This window comes from Lissotriton helveticus, chromosome 4_1 (genome assembly GCF_964261635.1).
Source record: "Lissotriton helveticus chromosome 4_1, aLisHel1.1, whole genome shotgun sequence".
Lineage (NCBI taxonomy): Eukaryota > Metazoa > Chordata > Amphibia > Caudata > Salamandridae > Lissotriton > Lissotriton helveticus.
This window is the reverse complement of record NC_136063.1, coordinates 12,334,818-12,358,725: the sequence shown is the minus strand read 5'-3', so window position 1 is coordinate 12,358,725 and position 23,908 is coordinate 12,334,818. Positions and strand designations below refer to the sequence as shown.

Sequence of the window (23,908 nt, the reverse complement as noted above, 5' to 3'; positions counted from 1 at the left end):
GTATGAAATTATTTGTACAGTCATTTCCTTAGATGCATGTAGGGTAGACACACCCTGACCCCCTAGGCCTGCCCAGGTGGTCCTACAAGGACCCCCAAGGCCCAAAAAAAATTGTTGTCACTTATTCAAGAAAATCCAGGGCTGTTTTGTCAGTGCTTGTTTCCTTTACTGTTTGGTAGTCATCATTTTCGTCAGTTTTTCTCACCAGTCGCCAGTTAGAAAGTGTGGGTTTAGTTGATGTTTACACGGTGACATTCACTCCTTTCACAGTGATTCTACCGTGATAATTAAGTCGTCTGGATATAAACATAATTGTTGCAAAAAGTGTCCATGAAAGATTCGAATGATGTGGTTGCTTGTCAAACCTGTAACTATAATGTATATCTATACCTTGTCCTTATCTTCTTTGTTGTGTGTAAACACCCGCCTGTACCACACAGGTTCAGAGGGTTCAGCAGCAAGACAAACTTCCCTTGCGTCACAGTAGTGTTGTTTTAAGGAGGTTCCAGAATAGATCTTTTAATTTGTGCGCATTTTTTGATGATAAGTATTCCTAATAGAAGGTTGCATGTGAAAGAAAGGCGTTGGGGCGAGGGCAGCCTGACACATTGATTCTTACATCATCGCGTCTTTTATTTTATTTTTTTTAAATGCCCCCTCTGCTTCATTAATCATGCGCATCAGCTCCTCCACCTGCCGGGTGTTCTCCTCTCCGGTCGCCCTGTTGTTGACGGCGCAGAAACGACCCCCGCATTCAGCGATCAACTTCCTGAGTGTGGGCTCCGATTCCTTTACAAAGTTTTTTATTGACGTCTCTCCCAGGTCATCCTTCCGGGTGAAGACGACCACCATGTGCTTTTGAGTTTTCTTTCCAAAGAGACTTTTGATAGTTTTGACGGCCTCCCGCTCCTCCTGGGTGAACCTTCCGGTCTGGAGCACCAGGACTATGGTGGGGGGCCCCCCAGGACCACAGCGCTTCAAACACTCCTTCACCTGTCCTTTGTAGGTTTTTTTATTCAAGAACCCTGGGGTGTCCACCACCACCAGGCTCCTCCCGGCCCGGACACAGACCTCCCTCTGGCACTCCAGGGTCACCGTCCTCGCAGACGCCCTGGACTCAAAGTGCTTCTCCCCGAGGATGGAGTTCCCGGTGGCGCTTTTTCCGGCTCCAGCGCTGCCGACGAGTACAATTCTCAGCTCATGGCTGCTGGGATCTGAAAAGCACAAAGAAAACATGTAAAACTTTAAGACTGGACCACGTATATGTTTCCACTCCTGAACACAGATAAGCAGATATTCATGAAAGTTCAGCAATCCGCAGTTTATTTACAATGGAAAAAACAGAAGCCCTGAGATTTGCAATACATTGAGAGTTATCCTCCCCCCAGGATGGCTTGCAGTTTAAAGTCTAAAGTCTCTTTGTCTTATTCTCCCCCCAAGCCAGATGTTGTTCTCTAGTAGGTACCAGAGCACGGAATCAAGTGGATCCGGCTGAATCCCAGATCCAGCAGCTGACATTGACCCAGATCTTCTTGCTCCAGTGGCATATTCTGACTTTGACCCTCTGTAATTTGCCTGAAAATAGGACACATTCAACTGAGCCCACACCTAGGGGCAGATTTACAAGCCCCCGGCGCCACCAGGACGTCACTTTTCGTGACGTACTGGTGGCGCGGGGGGATCCTCCATATTTACGAGGAGAGGAAAAGCCACCCTGCGTGACTTTTCCTCTCCTTGTAAATACGGCCCCTTCAGACACAACACTTTGCGCTGAAGGGGCGTTCGATGGGTGTCGCTGTGGGTGTTTCCACGCAACACCCATGGAACGAGACACATCTCTAGATTTATGAGAAATCGTAAATCTGAAGATGTGCCTGAATACTACGCCTCTCCAGGGAAGGCGTAGAGAGGTGCAACGAGGAGAAATGATTTAATTTCTCCTCGTTCTTTCCTCTTTCAATGCGTGCTGCATTCTACGGCATGCATTGCAGGAGTAAAAAGCCTTTAGTGATTGTTTTTGTGAAGGAAAGACACCCTTCCTGCACAAAAACAATCCCCCCATGGTGCAGGCATCCTTGCACCATGGTGCAAGGGTGCCTGGGCAGCCTTGGCAGCTGTTTTGTGCGCCAGCACAGGGGAGAACAAAGCGATACAAAAGGGGATGATGGACGAGGCGCTTGAGCAAATCAAACACTCACCCCCAGTCAACTGATCTGGGTTTAATCCATCACCATTCTTTAGTTCACTCAGCCACCCCATTTCAGACATGGCTATATGCAAATCAGTCTGACCCTGTGCCTCATGGGAACAGTCCAGCCCGAACTGCCAAGCCATGCCTTCCCTGGACCGGAAACAAGCTTCTGAGGACCGGTTTCTGGCATTTCAGCCGTCTTCAGCCCTTCTTGCTTGAATCCAGTGGCAAAGTGAGCAAGGGACGTCTGAGCATACCCTGCCACACTTATGGCGGCCAAAGCGGTACAAAAGGGGGTGGTGATGGACGGAGCATCTGAATCAATCAAACACTCACACCCAGTCAATAGATCTGGGTTTAATCCATCACCGTTCTTTAGACCACTCTGCCACCCCAGTTCAGACATGGCTATATGCAAATCAGTCTGACCCTGTGCCTCATGGGAACAGTCCAGCCCGAACTGCCAAGCCATGTCTTCCCTGGACCGGAAACAAGCTTCCGAGGACCGGTTTCTGATTCATAATCCTCATCAGCCAGGCTATCTTGAATCCAGTGGCCAAGTGAACAAGGGACTCACGTCTGAGCATACCCTGCCACACTTAGGGCGAACAAAGCGATACAAAAGGGGATGATGGACGAGGCGCTTGAACAAATCAAACACTCACCCCCAGTCAACTGAGCACAGGGGAGAGCACAGGAATGCGACATATCATTGTAGATATGTCGCATACCTGTGCTCTGAAAGTGCAGCAGTGTGGCACAGCCAAAGGGCTTGCGGTGCCGCGCTGTGGCACTTTCCTGTATACCAGCCCCCTTGTCTGTTTTCATATGGAACAGCAGCCTGGTGCCGTGAGTGGGGTGTCTTATGTTCACTTGCAGCTGTGCCTAGGAAAGGTCTGAAGTAAAGGTCCATCAGCCCTTCTTCTGTCTGAGCATCATCTTGGCTGTGAGCTACTTCTTTATTAAGCATTTGTGAATAATGTAACGTGGTTACACCAGTAGTCAGGTCACATATGTGGGGTACAAGGTAGTACTTTACAACAACCCTAAACCGCTATATGTAAAGAGAGGAAACAAATGCAGCCCTTCTGGGGAAAATAAACACTAGTAAGAAAAAGATAAATCAATCAGCAGTCGCATGTGGGAAGGCGGCTCCACGCAGCAGTAAGCAGTGCATCAGCATTCACCTGAACTCAAAGTGCCGAAAGGGACAGCGGTCATTATTGTCTTACATTTCACAAAGTGCACGCCCTCCCTGCACAAAACAGTGAATTCCTTATGGTGAGATGATCCGGATATGCAGAAATTGCAATGAGGATGCCCAGTGCAAGTCACATACAGAACAAACAATTCAAAGGCTGATTAATAGGGGCTGTAAGAAGCCTGTTTTGAAACAGGCAGTAGCTAGAGCTGAAAAAGTTACATGGTGAAACACATTAAATGTAAAAACTAAGAACAAAATAGAATGTGTCTCTTTTATTACAACACATTCTACCCTTAATCAGGAAGTCTTTAAAGTCTTACTTACACACTGGGGCTTGCTGAAGCATGTACACAGAGGGGGACATCTCCTTGGTGAAAAAACAAGTGTAATATGCAAAAGATCTAGGACCATTAGAGAAATGGTCTGCCCCAGATACACATGGCCAAATATAAAACTGCAGGACACTTGGTTAAAACGATGTTAGGGTTTCTTTCCGTGTGGTGGTTGTAATATCTGCCACTGGGGTATGAAAAGCAAAAGTTTTAAATGCAACACTGAGATGACATACTATATAAGACAGTTTTAAATTGCTCATCATCCTTTGTTGTCTATGTGAGTGTGTGTGTATGTGGGAAGATGTATGTAGGCAGCACAACACGCCCACTAAAAACACGCATACAGGAACAGAAAAGAACATGTCTGAGTGGGGATCTATCCTACTCTCTATCGTCACACCAATGCAAGTCGAAAACGACAGGGCAAATTTCAGCTTCCTTGCCATTGATGTAGTATCGCCAAAGTCGAAAGGAGGGGGCAGGGAAGTTTCCCTTCAACAGTAAGAAGCAAAATGGATTTGCAAACTGAGATCTGTATACATGGGTCTCATTTCAGATAGTGCGTTTCACTATTTTCTGTAATTTGATGGATGTACTTCTTTTAGTAAAATGTAAATGTGAATATATATGACCCCTGTTAATTCTATAATGTGTGAAACTGGGTTGTTCAGTATAGTTATTAGACACATTTAGGAGAGCCAAGACAAGGTTGTTATGCCCTCATGTGATGGTTGTCATTTGTGCATCCAATCGTTCTAGATTTCTGTCAAGTTTGACCTGGATTGTTACAGACCAGTACTGTTCATAATAACATCATTGTTGTTGGGAATATAAAGGACATGTTTAGAAATGTTAGTACGTGTAGGTGACCTCTACTCAAGAGGTAAAGCACAACAGGAATTAAAACAATGATTATTGACCAATATGGATATGTGCACATATGGATATAAGAGTGATGGGTGAAAACATGATTGGTTTAAAGAAGGTGTTTTTTCTATCAAAAATACATGTTAATGAGCAGATAGATCTGCAGCAACTAGGGGATGTATGAGTTGACACAAGTAATGAGATTCCATTATGGCGCCTGTACTTTGCTGTCCAAAATTATATCTCTGCTAAGGTTAGCGGTCTAGCGATACAAATCCAGAAATGTGGTTTTGCGCTGTGCACACAATAAACGCCAGTCTTGCAAAACTTATGCGGGAACGTAACACGTTGAGGGCATCAAACGAATGGTCAATAGCAATTTACCAATGGTCTAGTTTTTTTAATCCTTCCCGAGTTACACGCGGGTATTAAAGATGAACGTAAGCACTTGGTATCTTTTTTCGACCCTCGACAGAACTCTGTAGACATGCCTGATGGTATGGCCAAACACGAGTGAGTGCATGAGCGACATTAGGGGGAGGATACGTTGCTCCTTGTGGGTTTTTAAGATTAAAATTATTTGGCCAGAGGTCACTTTCTATATGACCAATAATGCACTAGATTGGCGGTACATGGTATTTAGAAAGTTCTGACCACACTGCATTCAGAGTTGTGTCGAATGTGTTGAGTACGTTGTTCAGTTCTCTGTAGTGACATTGGGTAGACTCTTTATGTGTCTATACAGCCCGGATTACAGGAAGTAAGTGAAGAAGAAAAATCATTAACATACTGTTAGCTTGGGGGGTCTCTAGTTGGCATAGGTAGGTACCTGTGACAAATAGGGACCTTTGAGTCTAGTCAGAGTAAAAGGGTACACTCCTAAAATAACCCCTGCTCACCCCCTTGGTAGCTTGGCACAGGTCCTGCGTCTCGCTTCCCGGTGATGCGGCAGCATCTGCTGTGACGTCGATCCTCTTCTCCGGTGATGCGTGGTGCTTTGACAATGATGCGAGCCGCAACAGACCCTGCAACACACTTCCCGGTGATGTGGCAGCATCTTCTGTGATGTCTTTCCTCTTCTCCTGCGTTGTGAGGCACTTTGGGGGCCCTGCGATGACTCAGCAGTTCTTGGGGGCCGCGACAGGCCCTGCGGCACGGTTCCCGATGATGTGGCAGTGTCTGCTGAGAAGATGATCCTCTTCTCCGGCGATGCGAGGTGTTCTTGAGGTGTGAAGCAGCAGCAGCAGTTCTGCGTCATGCTTCTTGCTTGTGAGCTGTGCTTCCAGCTCCTTGCGATGCGCAGTTCCTCAAAAAGTCCAGCACAACTGCAGGCACTTCAAAAGAACTCTTGGGGAGCTGGTGGGTGAAGTATGTTGTCCCTGAGACTTCAGCAGGAGGCAAGCCCTTTTCTCAAGCCCTTGGATATCCTTACAAGTTGATGAAAGTACACACAAAGTTCCTCTCTCCTTTCTTTGGCAGTCAGGCAACCAATGCAGGCCAATCCCCCAAGCAGCACTTCAGCTTAGGGATAGTCTCTCCTCAGTCTCTCTGATCCACTCCTTAGCAAAGGTTTCTTCGTGTTGTCTAAAAGTGATCTAAAGTTCTGAAGTTTGGTTCCCCTCTTTTATACACAGTTTATCTCTGTGCTCTGAAGGCAGAGAGGCCTTTGCCTAGTCCAAACCAGTTCTGGTCAGTCCTGGAGCAATCTGTTTACATGACTCCTTCTTTCCTTTCACAGTGGAGGGCAGAGACATCAGACATACCACAGGAGGTGGAGCCAGCATTGTGGAGGGAAGGCACAGCCCTATTCAGGTCCCAGGTGCAACTCCTCCCACCCATCTGCATGTAGATCATTCTATTCAGCCCTGTGCAGACTCACCCTGTCTCCTGGAAGCCCCCAGCCCCTGTCACTCAAACTCCAGACAAGGAATGCACAACCTAGCAGAGGCAGACTTCAATAACCAATGTCACTAAAAGATGCATTTTATCATTGTGAGTTCAGGCATACTGATCTCAAATTTCTACCCAGTTCCATGTGTCACGTTCTGCAACTATCGGCAATCACGAGCCGCCGGCATGAAAGACTACATTTCCCGGCATGCCGTGCATACGTCACGAATCGACGTGAGATGCGCGCGCAGACCGGGAAATAAAGGGCTGCTGCAAACGGCGATTCACCGCCGATAATTCCTTTGTGTGGAGGTGTTTTGAATCGAACAGTTAGCGGTAGGACCTGACTTGTTTTCCCAAGTCCATCGAGACCGTGAGTAAACTGTTGTCTTGTGGGTGTGAGGCGTTGGTTCCACCGATCCCAACAGCACACCCAGTCTGCAGTATCCGTCTGGTGGTTTCTCTCGGCTGAGAGAAACACGGAGCTTTCTGATCTTCGGAGAATACCGAAGGGGTTGTTTGGGCAGCTTTGGTCACAAGAACATAGACCCTTGGTGGTGCGTGGCCAAACTCTGTTAAAACATCGATGACCCAATGTGGTATATATCTGGTACTTTGTTTCAAAGCAAATAAGAGGGTGCGATAGGACTCATATGGAGAGTAACACTGAGCCTCGCAATCCAATCAAAAGAAGCCTGGGCACGCAGAACTGTAGTGTATTTAGGCTTACTTGGGGAAGATATTTCATTGTGTGAAGTAAGCATATTGTGCGAACACAAAGGAACTTTCCCCCCTGCATCCTCTGTGTGGATTCCTTTTGAATGCAGGGTTCATTATTATTTACTCATCTCGTTTATACAGGAGACATGAGGGGTATTGGAGTAATGGAATTGTGAAGTACCCATATAAAGGGAAATGATGCATAATACCTGGTATGTGTATAGCAACCCCTCAAACGCCAGCAGAGAAATAGCTATTACCTATTGGAGGGCATTGAATGTGTATCGTTTTGTTTTCACAGCTGGGTACAGTTCCTAAATACCTCCTCAACCAACTGTCTCCATTGGATTTGGTCCTTTTGTATTTTCCTTTACAGGTATTGCCTTATCACAGTTGGGTGTTCTCTGTTACGGGATAGCAAGAAGGTGACACTTCTAGGTTAAGGGAGGTAGGGTGATCTAATCCCTGTTCTTTGTCGTTACAGATCTCCCTCCCCGCTGTCCCCTTCCTTTACCGCGCCCCGCTGGACTATCTCGGTTGTCCGTATCATTGCATTTGGACTCTGAGGTAGTTCAATAGGGAAGGGTATTGGACTCTCAGCACAGCCCCGAAAAAGCCGGGAGCCGAGGCTGATACCATGAGTCAGTTAGGATAATAAAATGTAATAATCAAACTGCCTAATCTGGCCTATGGGGAATCGTTGCCTTGCAATAGTGAAACACGAAAATGGCTGTAATGAACTATTAGGACATGCCACATACAACAGGGCGTGTCCTACAATAGGGGTGTCTGATATGAAGAAAAGGGAATATTTAGGGACTGGCAATTGGGTGCACATGCCCAGTCAACATGTCAGTACCAGACTGCACACAGGCTCGGCAATGGCAGACCTGAGACACACTTTTACAGGCTACATTTGTGGGTGGCACAACCAGTGCTGCAAGCCCACCATCAGCATTTGGTGTACAAGCCCTGGGCACACTCAGTGTACTGTACTAGTGTCTGTCAAGTAAAACAAACCAGCCAATCGTGGAGTCAAAAATCCATACATCAAATTACAATAGGGAGCACTTGCCCTGTGGCACTGCAGTTCTTGTCCTGTACTGTATGTAAATGTCACTACTTTCTTGGGAGAGGAAAGGTAGTTAAGACAAGGCAACAGATGAGCGCTGCGAGGCACAAAGGAAAAGAAGGAGGGGCAAGTGTTGGGGTTATTGAAAGGAAGGATAGAGAGACACAGATGGAGAAAGCTATCAACAGGAAGAAAATCAAGAGAAACGAGAAACAGGATTATAAGGTGTAAGGAACAAACTTAGGAGGGTTGAGGGGTATCTGAAGATGAGAGAAAGGCAGGTAGGGAAAGAATGACGGATAACGTAAATAGAGTGGAGTAGAGACTAGGGAAAAGAGAAGAAAGAAAACCAGAGAATTGGGAACAAGAGGTGGAGCGAGAAAAAGGGAAAGAAACAGTGGCACGAGAGAAAAGGGAAAAATAAACAGGTGGAGGAATCAGAGGAGAAAAATGTAGGAGGCGTAAAAGACCAAAATGGAACAGGAAAAATATGGCCTTAGAGAAAAAGGAGCAGAAGTTGAAAGTCATAAGGTGTAGAGGACAGAAATCATGCTAAACCCATCAGGGAGCTGGCACGCTGTATATTTAAATAAAAAGAACATTTCTTACCCCTGTCTGGAGTGCCCACTGTGTTCTCGCGCAGCGAGTAGTTTGAGTATATATTCACTGAAAAAACCATAGGCTTCAGGTACGTTATAGTTAGAAATAAGCATTTAAAAAACCTTTGAAAATCACTGAAAAAAACACAGGTTTCAGGGACGTTATAGTTAGATAGACATTTTACTCATGCAAAACCAGAGAAATTCAGCTGTTATAGTTAGTCCAGCTAACTATCACTTTCACCCCCTCAATGCACTGCTGATTACGTCACACAATACATCATTCATGACATGGTCTGTGACATCACTGATGGCATCAATGATGAAATCTCAAATTACATCACTTATGACATCACCGATGACATCATCTACGTGATAATCTGATGCACCTCCTCTTACCCTAATATAACTTTTGATACACCAACTCTAAAATACAGACTACCATTTTCGAAACCATAGACACACCAATACCAGTTAGTACTTACCCACGCACTAATTCTAAGGTCTACACAAATATCCACTCATTCACTCATACAGTAACTCATACATGCAGTCAATCATCTATACGGCATTATCATATGCACTCGCATATCTATACAGACACTCGCACACCGCCACTCATCCATAGAGTTACTCACACTCCTAGTCAGTCATGCAAAGAATCACACTCCCATTTACTTACCTATACAGTTATACACACACCACCTCACCTATTCAAACATATACTAACACATACTTACACTGTTATACAATAACTAATACAAGCACACACTGATCCATAGAGCCACTCTCACAATCACTCACTCCCACATTTATTCACTTATACACTCCAACACTCACATGTACTGCTTTCACACATGAAGTTACTCACACATGTACCACTTAGGCATCCATTCACTCACCAACACACCCATACACACACTCACCCACCCATACTGCCCTTCACAGATACAGTCTTGAACACATATATCCAGTGAATTATCCACTCACACATCTATGCACAGAGTCACATCCCCCACCCACCCACACAGACACTCAGGCACCCATACAGATACTCAGACAACCAATTAATAACCCATATAGATCCTCATTTAGCTACTTACCAACCCATGCAACCACTTACACACCAACTGACAAACTAAAGTGTGTTGATGTCTGTATCAGTCACTAACCCATGCATTCAGTAAGACACATTTAATTACTCACTTATACAGTCAGTCATGCATCTACTAAATCATCCATCCAGACACTTATACACCCACTCATTCTTCAGTACACCTTGGCATATATATAAAACATATTTAAACTTCATAGAAACACACAGTCTACTGTTGGGAATGTCAAAGCACCTTTCAGCTAAACCGGCTGTTCGCTCCCTTCACTGGGAATACTATATAAACTTTAATTTCATTTTCATTTTCAGGTTTCAGGCTGATTCATTAAGGAGCCGATTCTGATCTGGGTCGGAAATCACTACGAACGAGCGGATCCGGGGTGTTTTCCGACCGATCCGGACTCCAGCAGTCCGACCGAGTGAGTACGGTGCGGCCGTATGCTGTTGGACTCGTTTAGATCGGACTCCCATTGAAGTCAATGGGAGCCGGTCGTAAAATGCATACATGGGCTCCCGTTGGCTGAATTGGTACGATATAGACAAGTGCGCCCCTACAGTGGGTACGCGTCAGTGCCATCCACACCGTACATGCCTGTGTTGGGGAGACCCATGGGTCTCCCCCTGTGTCAGAGCCGTAAGGTTCCGGGTAACAGGGGGTCCGATGCAGACCCCCAAAGTCTAGCTCCGGGAGCTATTGTGAGCTGGAAGCTCTGACTCAATCCGGCTGTCCGAATCGAGCATCGTACTGGCTCGGTCGGAATTTGCCTCCATTGCGCGCCACGGTTAGCTTGTGGCTGAAACGTACGGAGCAGTTCGGACCCGGAAATGATTCAGACGGAGATATCACGCATGTTTGCATCGTACTTCGATATCCGGACCTGTGTACGAACCGGGTGGAAATTCAGCCTCCGAATCCGACCCGCTAATCTCGAACCCGATTTGGAGCCCTTGCGACCGAGATCGGAAATGGCCCCTTAGTGTTACTTTCTATAGCCCTGTGGCAGAGGGCGGAGGGCTTCGCGCTGAGCGCTGGAACCACACTTTGGCTCTTTTAAATTTGTGAATCTGCTGTGCTCTGCTGATTGCTAGCAGTTTGGTTGTGTAATCTTCACCGTCCCGCTGATCAAGAGCCGCGAACGGCAATCTTTAATTTTTAAGTCACGACCCTTACCCCGCCCTCCCGACTCCTCCCCCACCGCGTCACTGCCTACTTAGGCTCTGCCCATTCCCCTCGCGCGCTGTCTAAGCCCTGTGGCAGAGGGCGGAGGGCTTCGCGCTGAGCGCTGGAACCACACTTTGGCTCTTTTAAATTTGTGAATCTGCTGTGCTCTGCTGATTGCTAGCAGTTTGGTTGTGTAATCTTCACCGTCCCGCTGATCAAGAGCGGCGAACGGCAATATTTAATTTTTAAGTCACGACCCTTACCCCGCCCTCCCGACTCCTCCCCCACCGCGTCACTGCCTATATAGACGTTCCTCATGCGTCAGCGCAGCGGACGAGCGCAGCGGGCGCGACGTAGGCGCGCCGGAGTTGCGCCTGAGTTAAGCCCGTCTGCGCCCGTCCGCGGCAGACCGGGGCAAGGGGCCACCACCCCTGGTTCTCGCATTCAATACTCATCCGCTGCCTTGACCCTATTGCAAGGCCATTGGCCCCTCGATCCTCGTACCATTCATCGGGTCACCTTGCTGGGCTGTAACTCCCCTTGTCATGCCTGTCCATCTGGTTGCCCTCCTCCTCACGCGTCACCGCCGGCCCCTGCCTCACTTACCACCTGTGATTCGTACTCTCCCCCTCTATCTATTATGTTACTCAATACAAGATCTGCCACTAAACATCACCATGAACTTTTCACCCTTTTAGACTCTGACAAACCCGATCTTCTATTGCTGACGGAAACGTGGTTTACTGAAGCCTCCCTCCCTTCCCTCCTGGCTGCCCTCCCCTCGACTTATTATGCCATCCGTGCAGACCGCCCTGGCAGGAAAGCGGGTGGAGGCGTTGCTCTTATTGCCCGCTCTGATCTCCAATTTCAAGTCCTTCCTTCACCCTCCCTGGGCGGAATCGACTTTCTGGTGGTCCGCTCTACCTCCCTTTCCCCCCATTTAGCCATTGTGCTCGTTTATCGCCCTCCCCAGCCAACTCCATCCTTTCTCCCGGCCTTTCAAGACCTACTTGGCACTTTGGCGGTCAACTATGCCTCGGTTCTAGTCCTCGGGGACTTCAATTATTGGCCTTCGGACCCCAAGGAGTGTGTTTCATCCAAGGAATTCTCAGAAACTCTCCTTTCTCTTAATTTTATTTCTTTTGTTCACGCCCCTACTCATATTCATGGACACACCCTCGATCAGGTCTGGTCTCTCAACTGTACCCTCTCTACACTGGCCGTTGTCCCCTGCACTTGGTCTGATCACTTTGTAATTTCGTTCTCCCTCAGTCTTTTTTTGGCCAAGACCCCTATCCACATCAAAAATTCATGGGCTCGTAATTGGGGTAAGGTCAACCTGTCTGACCTCTCGACCGCACTCCGGGCCTCCTCTCCCCCTCTATCGGGACTGGATTCCGCAGCCCAAGCCAAAGCCATTGATTCATGGCTTACGGAAGGTAGCGATTGCTTGGCTCCTCTCCGGCGCACCTCGATTAGGCGCCCTAAAGACGCCAATCGGTGGTTCAACAACGAGCTGAAGGAATCGAAGCTTATGGTTCGAAGGGCCTAACGCAAATGGAGACTGGATTACTCCCCTAATTCCAGGACCTGCTACGTTCACCTTCTGGGGATCTATAAGCATAAAATCACTGAGGCCAAGAAAGCATATTTCTCGGCGAAAATCTTAGCGGCCGAGAATCAACCAAAGGAGATCTTTGCCATTACCCATGATTTGGCGTTCTCCGACCGGACCACACTCAAACCCCCTCCCTCCCAGAAACTTTGCGATTCATTGAATCTTTATTTTGTCGAAAAAATCACGACAATCAAATCTAACATCCCCCCTCCTTCACCTTCTTTTGTTGACCCCCTCCTTCACCCTGTCCCAGCTTCTTTTAATTCTTTCCCCCTTCTTTCCGAAGAACTCTTCTTGTCCCTCCTTCCTAAAATTAAGTCCGGCTCTCCGTCTGATATATGCCCGGCTCATATCTTACGGCAGATTTATACTGTCTGCCCTTTGCCCCCTCTGGGTTTCCTTAACGATTCACTGGCCCGAGGGGTTGTTATTCCATCTTTAAAAGCCGCTTCCATCGTCCCCATCCTGAAGAAGCCGGGAGCCGACCCCTCTGTGATGGCTAATTATCGCCCCATCTCCCTTCTCCCTTTTCTGGCGAAGGTGCTGGAGCGGCACGTCACATCTGCCCTCAGCTCCTTTGCCGAGGAGAATGGGAGGTTGGCCCCATGTCAGGCTGGGTTTCGGCCAAAGCACTCGACAGAGTCAGTGGTGGTGTCAGTATTAGACACCCTCAGAGAGGGTATGGATGCTGGTAGACCACAGGCGCTGGTCCTCCGCGACTTGTCCGCCGCTTTTGACACGGTGGATCATTCCATCTTGCTTTCTCGTGTCAAGGCGGCGGGCATAGGAGGATCAGCCCTCATCTGGCTCTCGTCCTTTTTGAGGGACCGGACCCAGGCGGTCCATCTTGGGGAGTTCTCAGCTACCCCCTGTCAGGTCCAGTGCGGTGTTCCCCAGGGCTCTTCTCTCTCTCCTTTACTCTTTAATCTGTATATCGCTCCCCTCATCTTTGCTCTACAGCAACTGGAGGTCTCGGTATATAACTATGCCGATGACCTCCAGCTCATCTTTAATCTTTCTTCTACTCCTGACTCTATTTCTAATTTCCAATCTATTCTATCTTTCATCAGGGACTGGATGAACTTCAACCACCTGAAACTCAATCCCGATAAAACGGAACTTGTGGTGACAGGTGGTTGCTCCAGTCCCTGGAATTCTCTTTTCTGGCCCCCCTCCTTTGGCTCTCCTCCTACCCCTGTTTCCTCTGTTAAGACTCTCGGTATCAAGCTAAACAATCAACTTACTATGCACTCCCAGATTGGTTCGGTGGTTTCCTCTTGCTTTCTTACTCTCCGTACTATCCGTTCTATCTCCCGTTTCTTTTCTTTTCCTGCACTCAAGCTAATTATGTCCGCACTGGTCCTGTCCCGCCTGGACTACGGGAACATTTTGTACAATGGCATCCCTCAGTACAGCCTCCGTAAACTGCAATTAGTGCAGAACCAGGCTGCCCGCCTTGCTTTCGGTCTTCCGAAATTCCACCACACTTCCCCCCTCCTGAAAACTCTTCACTGGCTCCCTGTGCGGGAACGCGCCCTGTTTAAACTAGGCTGCATGGCGTTTCAGGCCAGGACTGGCCTGGCCCCCCTATTCATATCTTCAGCCATTAAGGCTTACGTCCCTGGCAGAGACCTCCGCTCGTCGGCACAACTCCTTTTAGCTGTACCCCGTTACCGGAAAAAAAAACAGGGTGGCTCAAAATTTTCCACTCTTGCCCCCATGTTCTGGAATTCTCTTCCCTTTCATCTTAGGTCCCTCACCGAGTACTGCGGCTTTCGCAAAGCTCTGAAGACCTTTTTATTCTCTCAGGCTCTTCTTTAGTAAATTACCTGTTTTCCAGTTGCCGCCTTAGTTACCGTTCTAGCTCAGTTGGTTGCCTTCTACTTTAGCGCCAAGAAACCGCCCAGGTGTACGTTGCGCTTGATAAATATTTTAAACTTAAACTTAAACTATAGTGGAAACCAAGGATTCCATTGAGATTTGAAATGGGAAATGCAGCTTTTTGACCACCCATTAGGTGTTTCCACTATGATGGCTTTGCATGAAATTCAAAACAGCAAGAGTAAGCACAATATCAAAAAAAGTCTGCCAGGTGCTGTATGGATCCATAAACCTGCTCCAAAGTCATTAGGAAATACATTATTTTTTGCACACATTAAAAATGTGTCCTCCACATTGACTTTCTCTGCCCTGTATTAGCTCCTTCTCTTTTGCTGCTGCTGATATTTTAGCTCTTGTTTCTGTCAGCTGCTTTTCTGTTTGTGTGTTTATTGACTGCTACAGATGCGTCCACTCTACCATTCTGATATTACTCACTTAAGGCCTCATTTACGAGAAGTGGTTGATCGCAGCGTGAAAGCAGCGTTGCACAACTTCTCAGTGCACATTCCTTGCGACACCAATGATGCGTCATATTTACAATATGATGCATCATGTCGCAAGGAAGGACAGATAGGTCAGTATATCTGACGTATCTGTCAGTGCAAAAAGTGTCGCATTGCTGGAGTTGTGACGGAAGCCTGAACCAACTCCAGCAATGTTTCTTTCACATGGGGCAAACCCCATGTGAACGGGCCTGCATCAGCCTTACGCCTGTCATGAGGCAGGCATAAGGTTTTGACGCATTGGCGTCCTAGAAGTGGCACAGTGAAATCTCATAGATTTCGCTGCGCCACTCCTTTTACCCTTTTTTGCGGGGGTACACCCACCCTGCATACATTATACCTGCCACAGATATAATGTAGCGCAGGGATTTACGAAGTCACACACCTATCTAGATGCATCACTTCATAAATATGGCACAACATGGCACATGTTTTACGCCACTGGTGCGTCAGAAAAAGTGAAACACTAGTGGCTCAAAAGTGACGCAGGGGCTCATAAATGAGCCCCTTAGCATCTACCATCTATCAGCTACCTCACATGTATATTACATCCGCATCACGGCAGTCCCAGAGCCTCCACTTGGTGATTTGACTCCCAGCCTGATTGTTGGTAGGACAAGGGCTAGTCACAGCCTCTCAACGCTGAGCAAAAGGTAAGTCACACAATGTACATTGTATTTTTATAACTCTTGACATTTCAACAGTCTCAATGTATATTTTGTGTTTCAGAGTCTCTCCTTAAATATCTTAACAGTGCTTCAGTTTCTGGGGGCCCCATTCTGAATCAGGGAGCTTGATATCTTCACCCCCCATTTTTCCTGGGCTACTAACCTACTATAATAATAGGAGTGAATCCAGGCCTACAATGTGAATAATAAAACAGTGAAAGTTTCAGAATCGAGCACGGCCAATCAAAAGAAAGCAGATGTTTCACCGATCTGAACCTCCGATGTGCAAAGTTCTGTGAACTAGGTTCTAACAATGGACGTTATTGGGCAGTGTGAAGGGGTGAATGTTTTTAGAATTCTAAAGATATTTAAAATGAATTAGCAACACAGAAGACACTTGATCTGCAAATGCAATAAACAAATACACTTAGCGCCTTGAGACGATCACGGGTATGTAGTGCGCTCTATAAGTGACTTGATTGATTGATTGATAGTATGCTATTTCTAATCCTATTTTATCTTTTTGGGGGATTTAGATTTCAAAAACTCGAATATAAGGTGACCACATGAATCTATACGTAAATAAACTTCTGAAGCTAATCAAACATCTTTACAGCTCCGTTATAAAAAGTAAAATAATTCCTGCATCAATACTGAAAACAAAATAGCTTTCATTGTGGTGAGAAAGTTCACAACCACCCTCTGAAGGGGACAGGTTGGAAAAGCAGGAGCACCTGGCGCCGAGAAGAACAGAACTACATACGGTTGAATCCAATGGTGGATCTGAGGTCCTTTCTTGCATTCACACACAGCAAAGTGGGATCATAAGTGCACCATGGTTACCGTCCATCATGCAGGCGTGTCTTACACCAAGCTGCTATGACTTTGCAGAACAGAAATGTGCCATACAGTGGCATTTTACCAGTGCATACAAAGGTCATTTTCTTACCTTGTTGAATTTTTTTTTTTGACCCAAGAGTTCCCATGATGTTGTTTTGAGCAGATGAAGATGGACCTACAAGGAGAAATGAGCACCAGGTCAGATGTGGCCAGAAAGTCCTAAGTAGTTAAAAAGAAGGATAACCAAATCCATCCTCATATTCACTGAAAGTGAAACTGATATTTCAGCGAATAATTCCAGTGTTTAATATTTGTTGTACTCTGCCATTTCAAGGCAAACCATGTTAAGAGATTTTAAAAGTAAACACAGAGGTGTGACATGGTAAAGTAAACCAATGAAAGCTTCTCATGGACTCAGTAGGCACATTTCATTATAAACATTGTTATAGTTAAGTTGCAAATGTACATATATATATATATATTCACTGAAAAAACCATAGGTTTCAGGTCATATATAGTTAGGTATTAGCATTTAAAAAACCATTGAAATTGCTCCTATATAGTTAGTTGGACTAACTATATTTCGTGCACCAGCAATCCACTGCTGATGATGTCACATATTACATCATTCATGACATGGTCAGTGACATCACTGATGACATCACTGATGACATCTCAAATGACATCACTGATGACATCATTTATGTGATAATACGATGCACCTCCTCACACTCTAATCTAACCTTTGATACACCCAGTCTTAAATACAAACTACCTTTCTGGAAACCTTCGACACACCAATACCAGTTACTACATACGAACTCACTGTAACAAATAGTAACAAATCTCACGAGGGTGCGTCGCACGTGCACGCAACGTAAGAGCTCCGTCCGCGCAACGTAAAAGCTTCGAGCTCTTACCCCCGAAAGTTTTAAAAACTTTAAATCTTTATATCTACGTATTCATTGCACAATGTAAAGGTACACATTATCTGGGATAATAAAGAACATGTTAATTTAAACCATATATAACTTTATTAAAGCAATTATAAATCTCGCGAGGGTGCGTATTACGTAAGCGCATCGTAAGATGACGTAACCGCTCCATAAATAATACATAAACGCACCGTAAGCTTACGTAAGCTTACGTAAACGCTCCGTAAGATTACGTTCTACCATTTGACCTGAACACAAGATATTTTATTGGTTTATAATACTTCCTACTCCAATTGTAGACAGACCCCTCCCATGTTCATCATTCTTCTTTGGCTTTCAGAGAAGCAACATCTACTTTCAACAGCTCCTGGCTTGTTTGGAAATGGTTGAACGTGAGGAATCACAACATTCTTCTTCAGAAGAATTTGTGGACGAGGACCCCCATCCATCTAAAAGAGAGTCCATAGTCTGGAAGTCTTTTTCATTCCCAGAGGGTTTGAATAAAGTCAATGCACCGCATGTCACATGCAAAATCTGTGACACAGTATTGTCAAGAGGCAATCCAAATAAAAAATACTCTTTTGGAACCTATAGCATGGAACGCCATGTTAAGAATATGCACCCCAACAATTGGGCAAGAGCTGTGGTGCGTAGATCTGAAGAGCAGGGCTCTGCTCCTAGTACTTCAACAGCACCACCAATGCCAGCTTCCACGATTGCCAATATCCAGCCGGAATTGAAAAATCTAATGATGCAGTGCATACAGTGCAATAAATGAGTTGCCTTTGGACAACAGTCCGTAGAAGTTATTTTGCAGAAAAACAGGAGCCACAAGTGCACCAAATAATTTTTTTCTTTATTTTTCATGGTTTGTTCATGTTGAACAATTGTTTTGGTTATAAAGTCCATTTTTTTACACCGTTTTTCTAGCAACCAAAAAATAAATAAAAAATAAAACAGTTCTTTTTAGAACTACCTCTACTGGTAAAAAAAAAGAACTTTATTTCTCTGTTTGTATGTAAAAGTTTGTTATAGTAAATGTAAAAGTGCAAAACTATAAGGATGTGGTACAGCATAAATCTATAGGGTGTTTACCTATAGTATACTGTAGTACTTCCAAAGCACTGAAATGAGACATATGTATATAAATATGTTACAACTCAATGGGCCACATGTATGTAATCTCCATTTACCTACTCTTAAATACCAAATCATACCTGTTCAACATTTAAGAGTAGGTTAAATGGGATGTAGTTAATTTCTCTTTTGAAATTACCAAATCTATATAATTCAATCATTTTACCGAATCGGTATTTACCGATTCGGTAATTTCCATTGATTCCTATGGGCCTTGAGGCCAATAGGAATCAATGGCAATTACCGAACCAGTAAATACCGATTTGGTAAAATAACTGAATTGTCAAGGGGGACAGGTTATCACTTTGACACCCTGTTGCACCCCTGATTCTAACTTGTGTGCCATGTCACACACATACATGCTCTTACGGCTTGTATGTGTGCCAAATGGCACAAATGTACATGCACAGATGTGCATGTACACAGGAATTCGTTATTTACCACCGAATAGTATTTGGTGGTAACTAACGAATACTTAAGAGCCTGTGGCACTGTTTTCAGTGCCTCCTACATCTAAATTTACCAAGGAAGTGCACTGGGGAAAGTGGAGTGCCAATAAATGAAGGCTTACTAACAGGTAAGAAATGGATAACAGGGGAAAATCCACACTAGTAAGAAAAAGATAAATCAAGCAGCAGTCGCATGTGGGAAGGCGGCTCCACGCAGCAGTAAGCAGTGCATCAGCATTCACCTGAACTCAAAGAGCCGAAAGGGACAGCAGTCATTATTGTCTTACATTTCACAAAGTGCACGCCCTCCCTGCACAAACAGTCAATTCCTTATGGTGAGTTGATCCGGATATGCAGAAATTGCAATGAGGATGCCCAGTGCAAGTCACATACAGAACAAACAATTCAGGGCTGATTAATAGGGGTGTAAGAAGCCTGTTTTGAAACAGGCAGTAGCTAGAGCTGAAAAAGTTACATGGTGAAACACATTAAATATAAAAACTAAGAACAAAATAGAATGTGTCTCTTTTATTACAACAAATTCTACCCTTTATCAGGAAGTCGTTAAAGTCTTACTTACACACTGGGGCTTGCTGAAGCATGTACACAGAGGGGGACATCTCTTTGGTGAAAAAACAAGTGTAATATGCAAAAGATGTAGGACCATTAGAGAAATGGTCTGCCCCAGATACACATGGCCAAATATAAAACTGCAGGACACTTGGTTAAAACGATGTTAGGGTTTCTTTCCGTGTGGTGGTTGTAATATCTGCCACTGGGGTATGAAAAGCAAAAGTTTTAAATGCAACACTGAGACGACATACTATATAAGACACTATTTAAATTGCTCATCATCCTTTGTTGTCTATGGGATTGTATGTGTATGTGAGAAGATGTATGTAGGCAGCACAACACGCCGACTAAAACACGCATACAGGAAGTAAGAGCATGTCTGAGTGGGGATCTATCCTACTCTCTATCGTCACACCAATGCAAGTCGGAAATGAACAGGGCACATTTCAGATTCCATGCATTGATGCAGTGTCGCCAAAGTTGAAAGGAGGGGGGCAGGAAACTGTCCCTCCAACAGTTAGAAGCGAAATGGATTTGCAAACTGAGATCTGTGTACATGGGTCTCAATTCAGATAGTGAGTTTCACTATTTTCTGTAATTTGCTGGATGTACTTCTTTCAGTAAAATGTAAATGTGAATATATATGACCCCTGTTAATTCTATAATGTGTGAAACTAGGTTGTTCAGTATAGTTATCACACACATTTAGGAGAGCCAAGACTAGATTGTTATGCCCTCATGTGATGGTTGTCATTTGTGCATCCATACATTCTAGATTTCTATCAAGTTTGACCTGGATGGTTACAGACCAGTACTGTTCATAATACCGTCATTGTTGTTGGGAATATAAAGGACATGTTTAGAAATGTTAGTACGTGTAGGTGACCTCTACTCAAGAGGTAAAGCGCAACATGAATTAAAACAATGATTATTGACCAATATGGATATGTGCACATATGTTTATAAGAATGATGGGTGAAAACATGATTGGTTTAAAGAAGGTGTTTTTTCTATCAAAAATACATGTTAATGAGCAGATAGATCTGCAACAACTAGGGGATGTATGAGTTGACACAAATAATGAGATTCCATTATGGCGCCTGTACTTTGCTGTCCAAAATTATATCTCTGCTAAGGTTAGCGGTCTAGCGATACAAATCCAGAAATGTGGTTTTGCGCTGTGCACACAATAAACGCCAGTCTTGCAAAACTTATGCGGGAACGTAACACGTTGAGGGCATCAAACGAATGGTCAATAGCAATTTACCAATGGTCTAGTTTTTTTAATCCTTCCCGAGTTACACGCGGGTATTAAAGATGAACGTAAGCACTTGGTATCTTTTTTCGACCCTCGACAGAACTCTGTAGACATGCCTGATGGTATGGCCAAACACGAGTGAGTGCATGAGCGACATTAGGGGGAGGATACGTTGCTCCTTGTGGGTTTTTAAGATTAAAATTATTTGGGCAGAGGTCACTTTCTATATGACCAATAATGCACTAGATTGGCGGTACATGGTATTTAGAAAGTTCCGACCACACTGCATTCAGAGTTGTGTCGAATGTGTTAAGTACGTTGTTCAGTTCTCTGTAGTGACATTGGGTAGACTCTTTATGTGTCTATACAGCCCCGATTACAGGAAGTAAGTGAAGAAGAAAAATCATTAACATACTGTTAGCTTGGGGGGTCTCTAGTTGGCATAGGTAGGTACCTGTGACAAATAGGGACTGTTGGAAATGGGATCCCTGGCTGGCCAGGGCTTTCGCCAAAGTCAGTCAGAGACCACCACTCCCAAGTCAGGGCAAGGGAGTTACACGCCAAGATAACCCCTGCTCACCCTCTAGGTAACGTGGCGCGAGCAGCAAGGCTAAACTTGGAGGCGATGTAAGTTAAGTATTTGCGCACGCACCCCAGCAACAACACCCAAAGGCCCAACACAAAGGAAACTCCACACAAGGTTAAATAAAAATAGCCTTTGTATTACACCAAAACACATTAGATAAAACACACACTTTACAATGTGCCAGAGGCACGGGCAGAATTTACAAGGGATATTGTACAGGACAGGGCCACCTGGACCACTGTCAGGAATCAGAAGTAACACTTTCAGAAATAACACTTGGAATGTAAAATATAAATTTACTTTAGCCCAAAATAGCACACAACCAGTAACTACTGGTAACAGGACCTCACTAGCACCACCTGTACTAGGGAGAAAACAACCACCTACACATCACAATACCTGTGGGGGTGGAAGCACATAACACATGATGCAATGCATAACATTCATTCAGAGGTGTAAAGGCACATGACGCATGAACAATACATTCAGAGGTGCATAGAAAGTACAATTGCGCCAAACTCACAAGTCACCACCTGTGACTGTCCCTGTGTCCCAATGTCAGGGCCTAAACGTGGCAGTTGCCCACAAAGTGCTGGGCAACTGGTGCAATTGATGGGGCCAACGTGGGAGCCTCTCTAGGCTCTGCCCAACTGACTGTCTCCTGAGCCTCTCTGGGCTCGTGAAATAAATGGCCACTGAGCCTCTCTGGGCTCCTGCAAGAATGCCACTCAAGAGCCTCTCTGGCTCTTAACACTGGGGCGCCTTGGGGGAGCCTCTCAGGGCTCTTAACATCTAGCAATGCCCCCCAAGAGCCTCGGGGCTCTAAGAACACTTGCCCCTTCGTTGGAGCCCCCCTCCTGGGGACTCAAAGCACCTTTGGCCCTCCCAGAGCCTCTCAGGGCTCTGCAGCCAGAATGCCCCCACGACGTTGGAGCCTCTCTGGGCTCGAAATACCAAATGCCCTCCTTGAGCCTCTCAGGCTCACATACGAAATGAAGGGAGAAGGGGGCCCAGGTCACGGGGGCGGCACCGAAAGCGTGCCCGACACACCCCCCAACCGCCTCCCTCAGAGCCCCACTCACCGGTCTGGCAGGCGGCTGCTTCACGAGAGCTCCCGCTCCTCGGGGCTCTCTGCAGACTTCTGTCCTCTCTCTCCTGGGCTCTCCCTCGCTTTGGGAGCCCGTGGGGGGGACAAGGGAAGACGCCGGCTTCTCTCTCCTGCTCACCGGATCCCGGGGTCGGCTCCCAGCAGCTTCTGGCTTCCTCCTTCCTGTCCCAGGCCGGCAGCCAATCAGAGCGCGGCCCGGGGAATGACGCGTGTCCCGCAGTACCGCCCCCGGCCTGCCTGACTTCCTGGTCGCGGCCGGGCGGCCACGGGGACAATCTCAGTGATAATGCCGGGTGGGCACCGGCCTTAGAGATAAATGAAGTGCTCCCACAGCGCTAGTGGCAGAGTACAGCGCAAGATCCTTGGCAGGGTGGGCACCTGCCAGGGGACTTTAAAATCGGCGTAGGCAGCCGCAAAAAGGAAAAGTAAAGCGCTCTCAGCGCTGGGGTGAAGGCACAGCGCTCCCAAGCGCTACAAGCCAAATAAAGCGCTCTTAAGCGCTATAAGTAAGATAAAGCGCTCCCAGGTGCCCTCAGCAAGCAGGGCAGAGTCCCAGCAGTCCTTGGGCAGGCGGGGGGGGGGCAAGGCTGGGCCCAGAGCCAGCACACTGGGTCTCCAGGCAGGGAGACACCCCAAGTGGTGGTCCTCTGGCCCAGCGACAGCAGCAGCAGCCCCCTCAGGATCCTGGAAGAGAACAACATCTGTGGGGACACAGCCCCATTTTTATACACCATTTCCCTTTGTCTGAAGGTGCAGGGTGGGGGCGGAACCAGTCGCAGCTGGTTCTTGAGTACTCTGTTTACCTCAACCACCCTCTCTATTCACTGGCAGGGCTTGGGTCATCAGACACACCACAGGGGGGCGGAGCCAGCATTGTGTGGGGAAAACCCAGCCCATCCAGGACACAGGTACACTCCTCCCACACATCACTCATGCTAATCTCACACTCACCACCGGGCAGACCCATCCAGACATTCTGGAGCCTGGCATGCCAGCCAGCTCCAGCCAATCACGCTCCAGGCATATTTTACACTAATATGCCAACTCCTGGAAATGGCATTTCTACATATGACACACTCATGCAACACACACCATTGCGAAGCATTCACTCTCACGAGTTCACGCATACCAGACTCAAGCCTGTACACCCCACGCATCAGGAACTACCAGGGACACATACATTCCCCATGCATTCCTA

At 46.2% G+C, this 23,908-nt stretch overlaps 1 protein-coding gene across 1 annotated transcript in view; it reads right to left on the bottom strand.

The window, feature by feature from the left end:
* Positions 1–615: 615 nt before the first annotated feature.
* LOC144826878 (GTPase IMAP family member 3-like) overlaps positions 616–23,908 on the bottom strand; it is a 38,985-nt gene continuing 15,692 nt past the window's right edge. The window contains exon 3 of the mRNA XM_078685336.1: positions 616–1,214. Coding sequence (XP_078541462.1) covers positions 616–1,214 — 599 coding nt within the window. The remainder of the gene's footprint in view (positions 1,215–23,908) is intronic.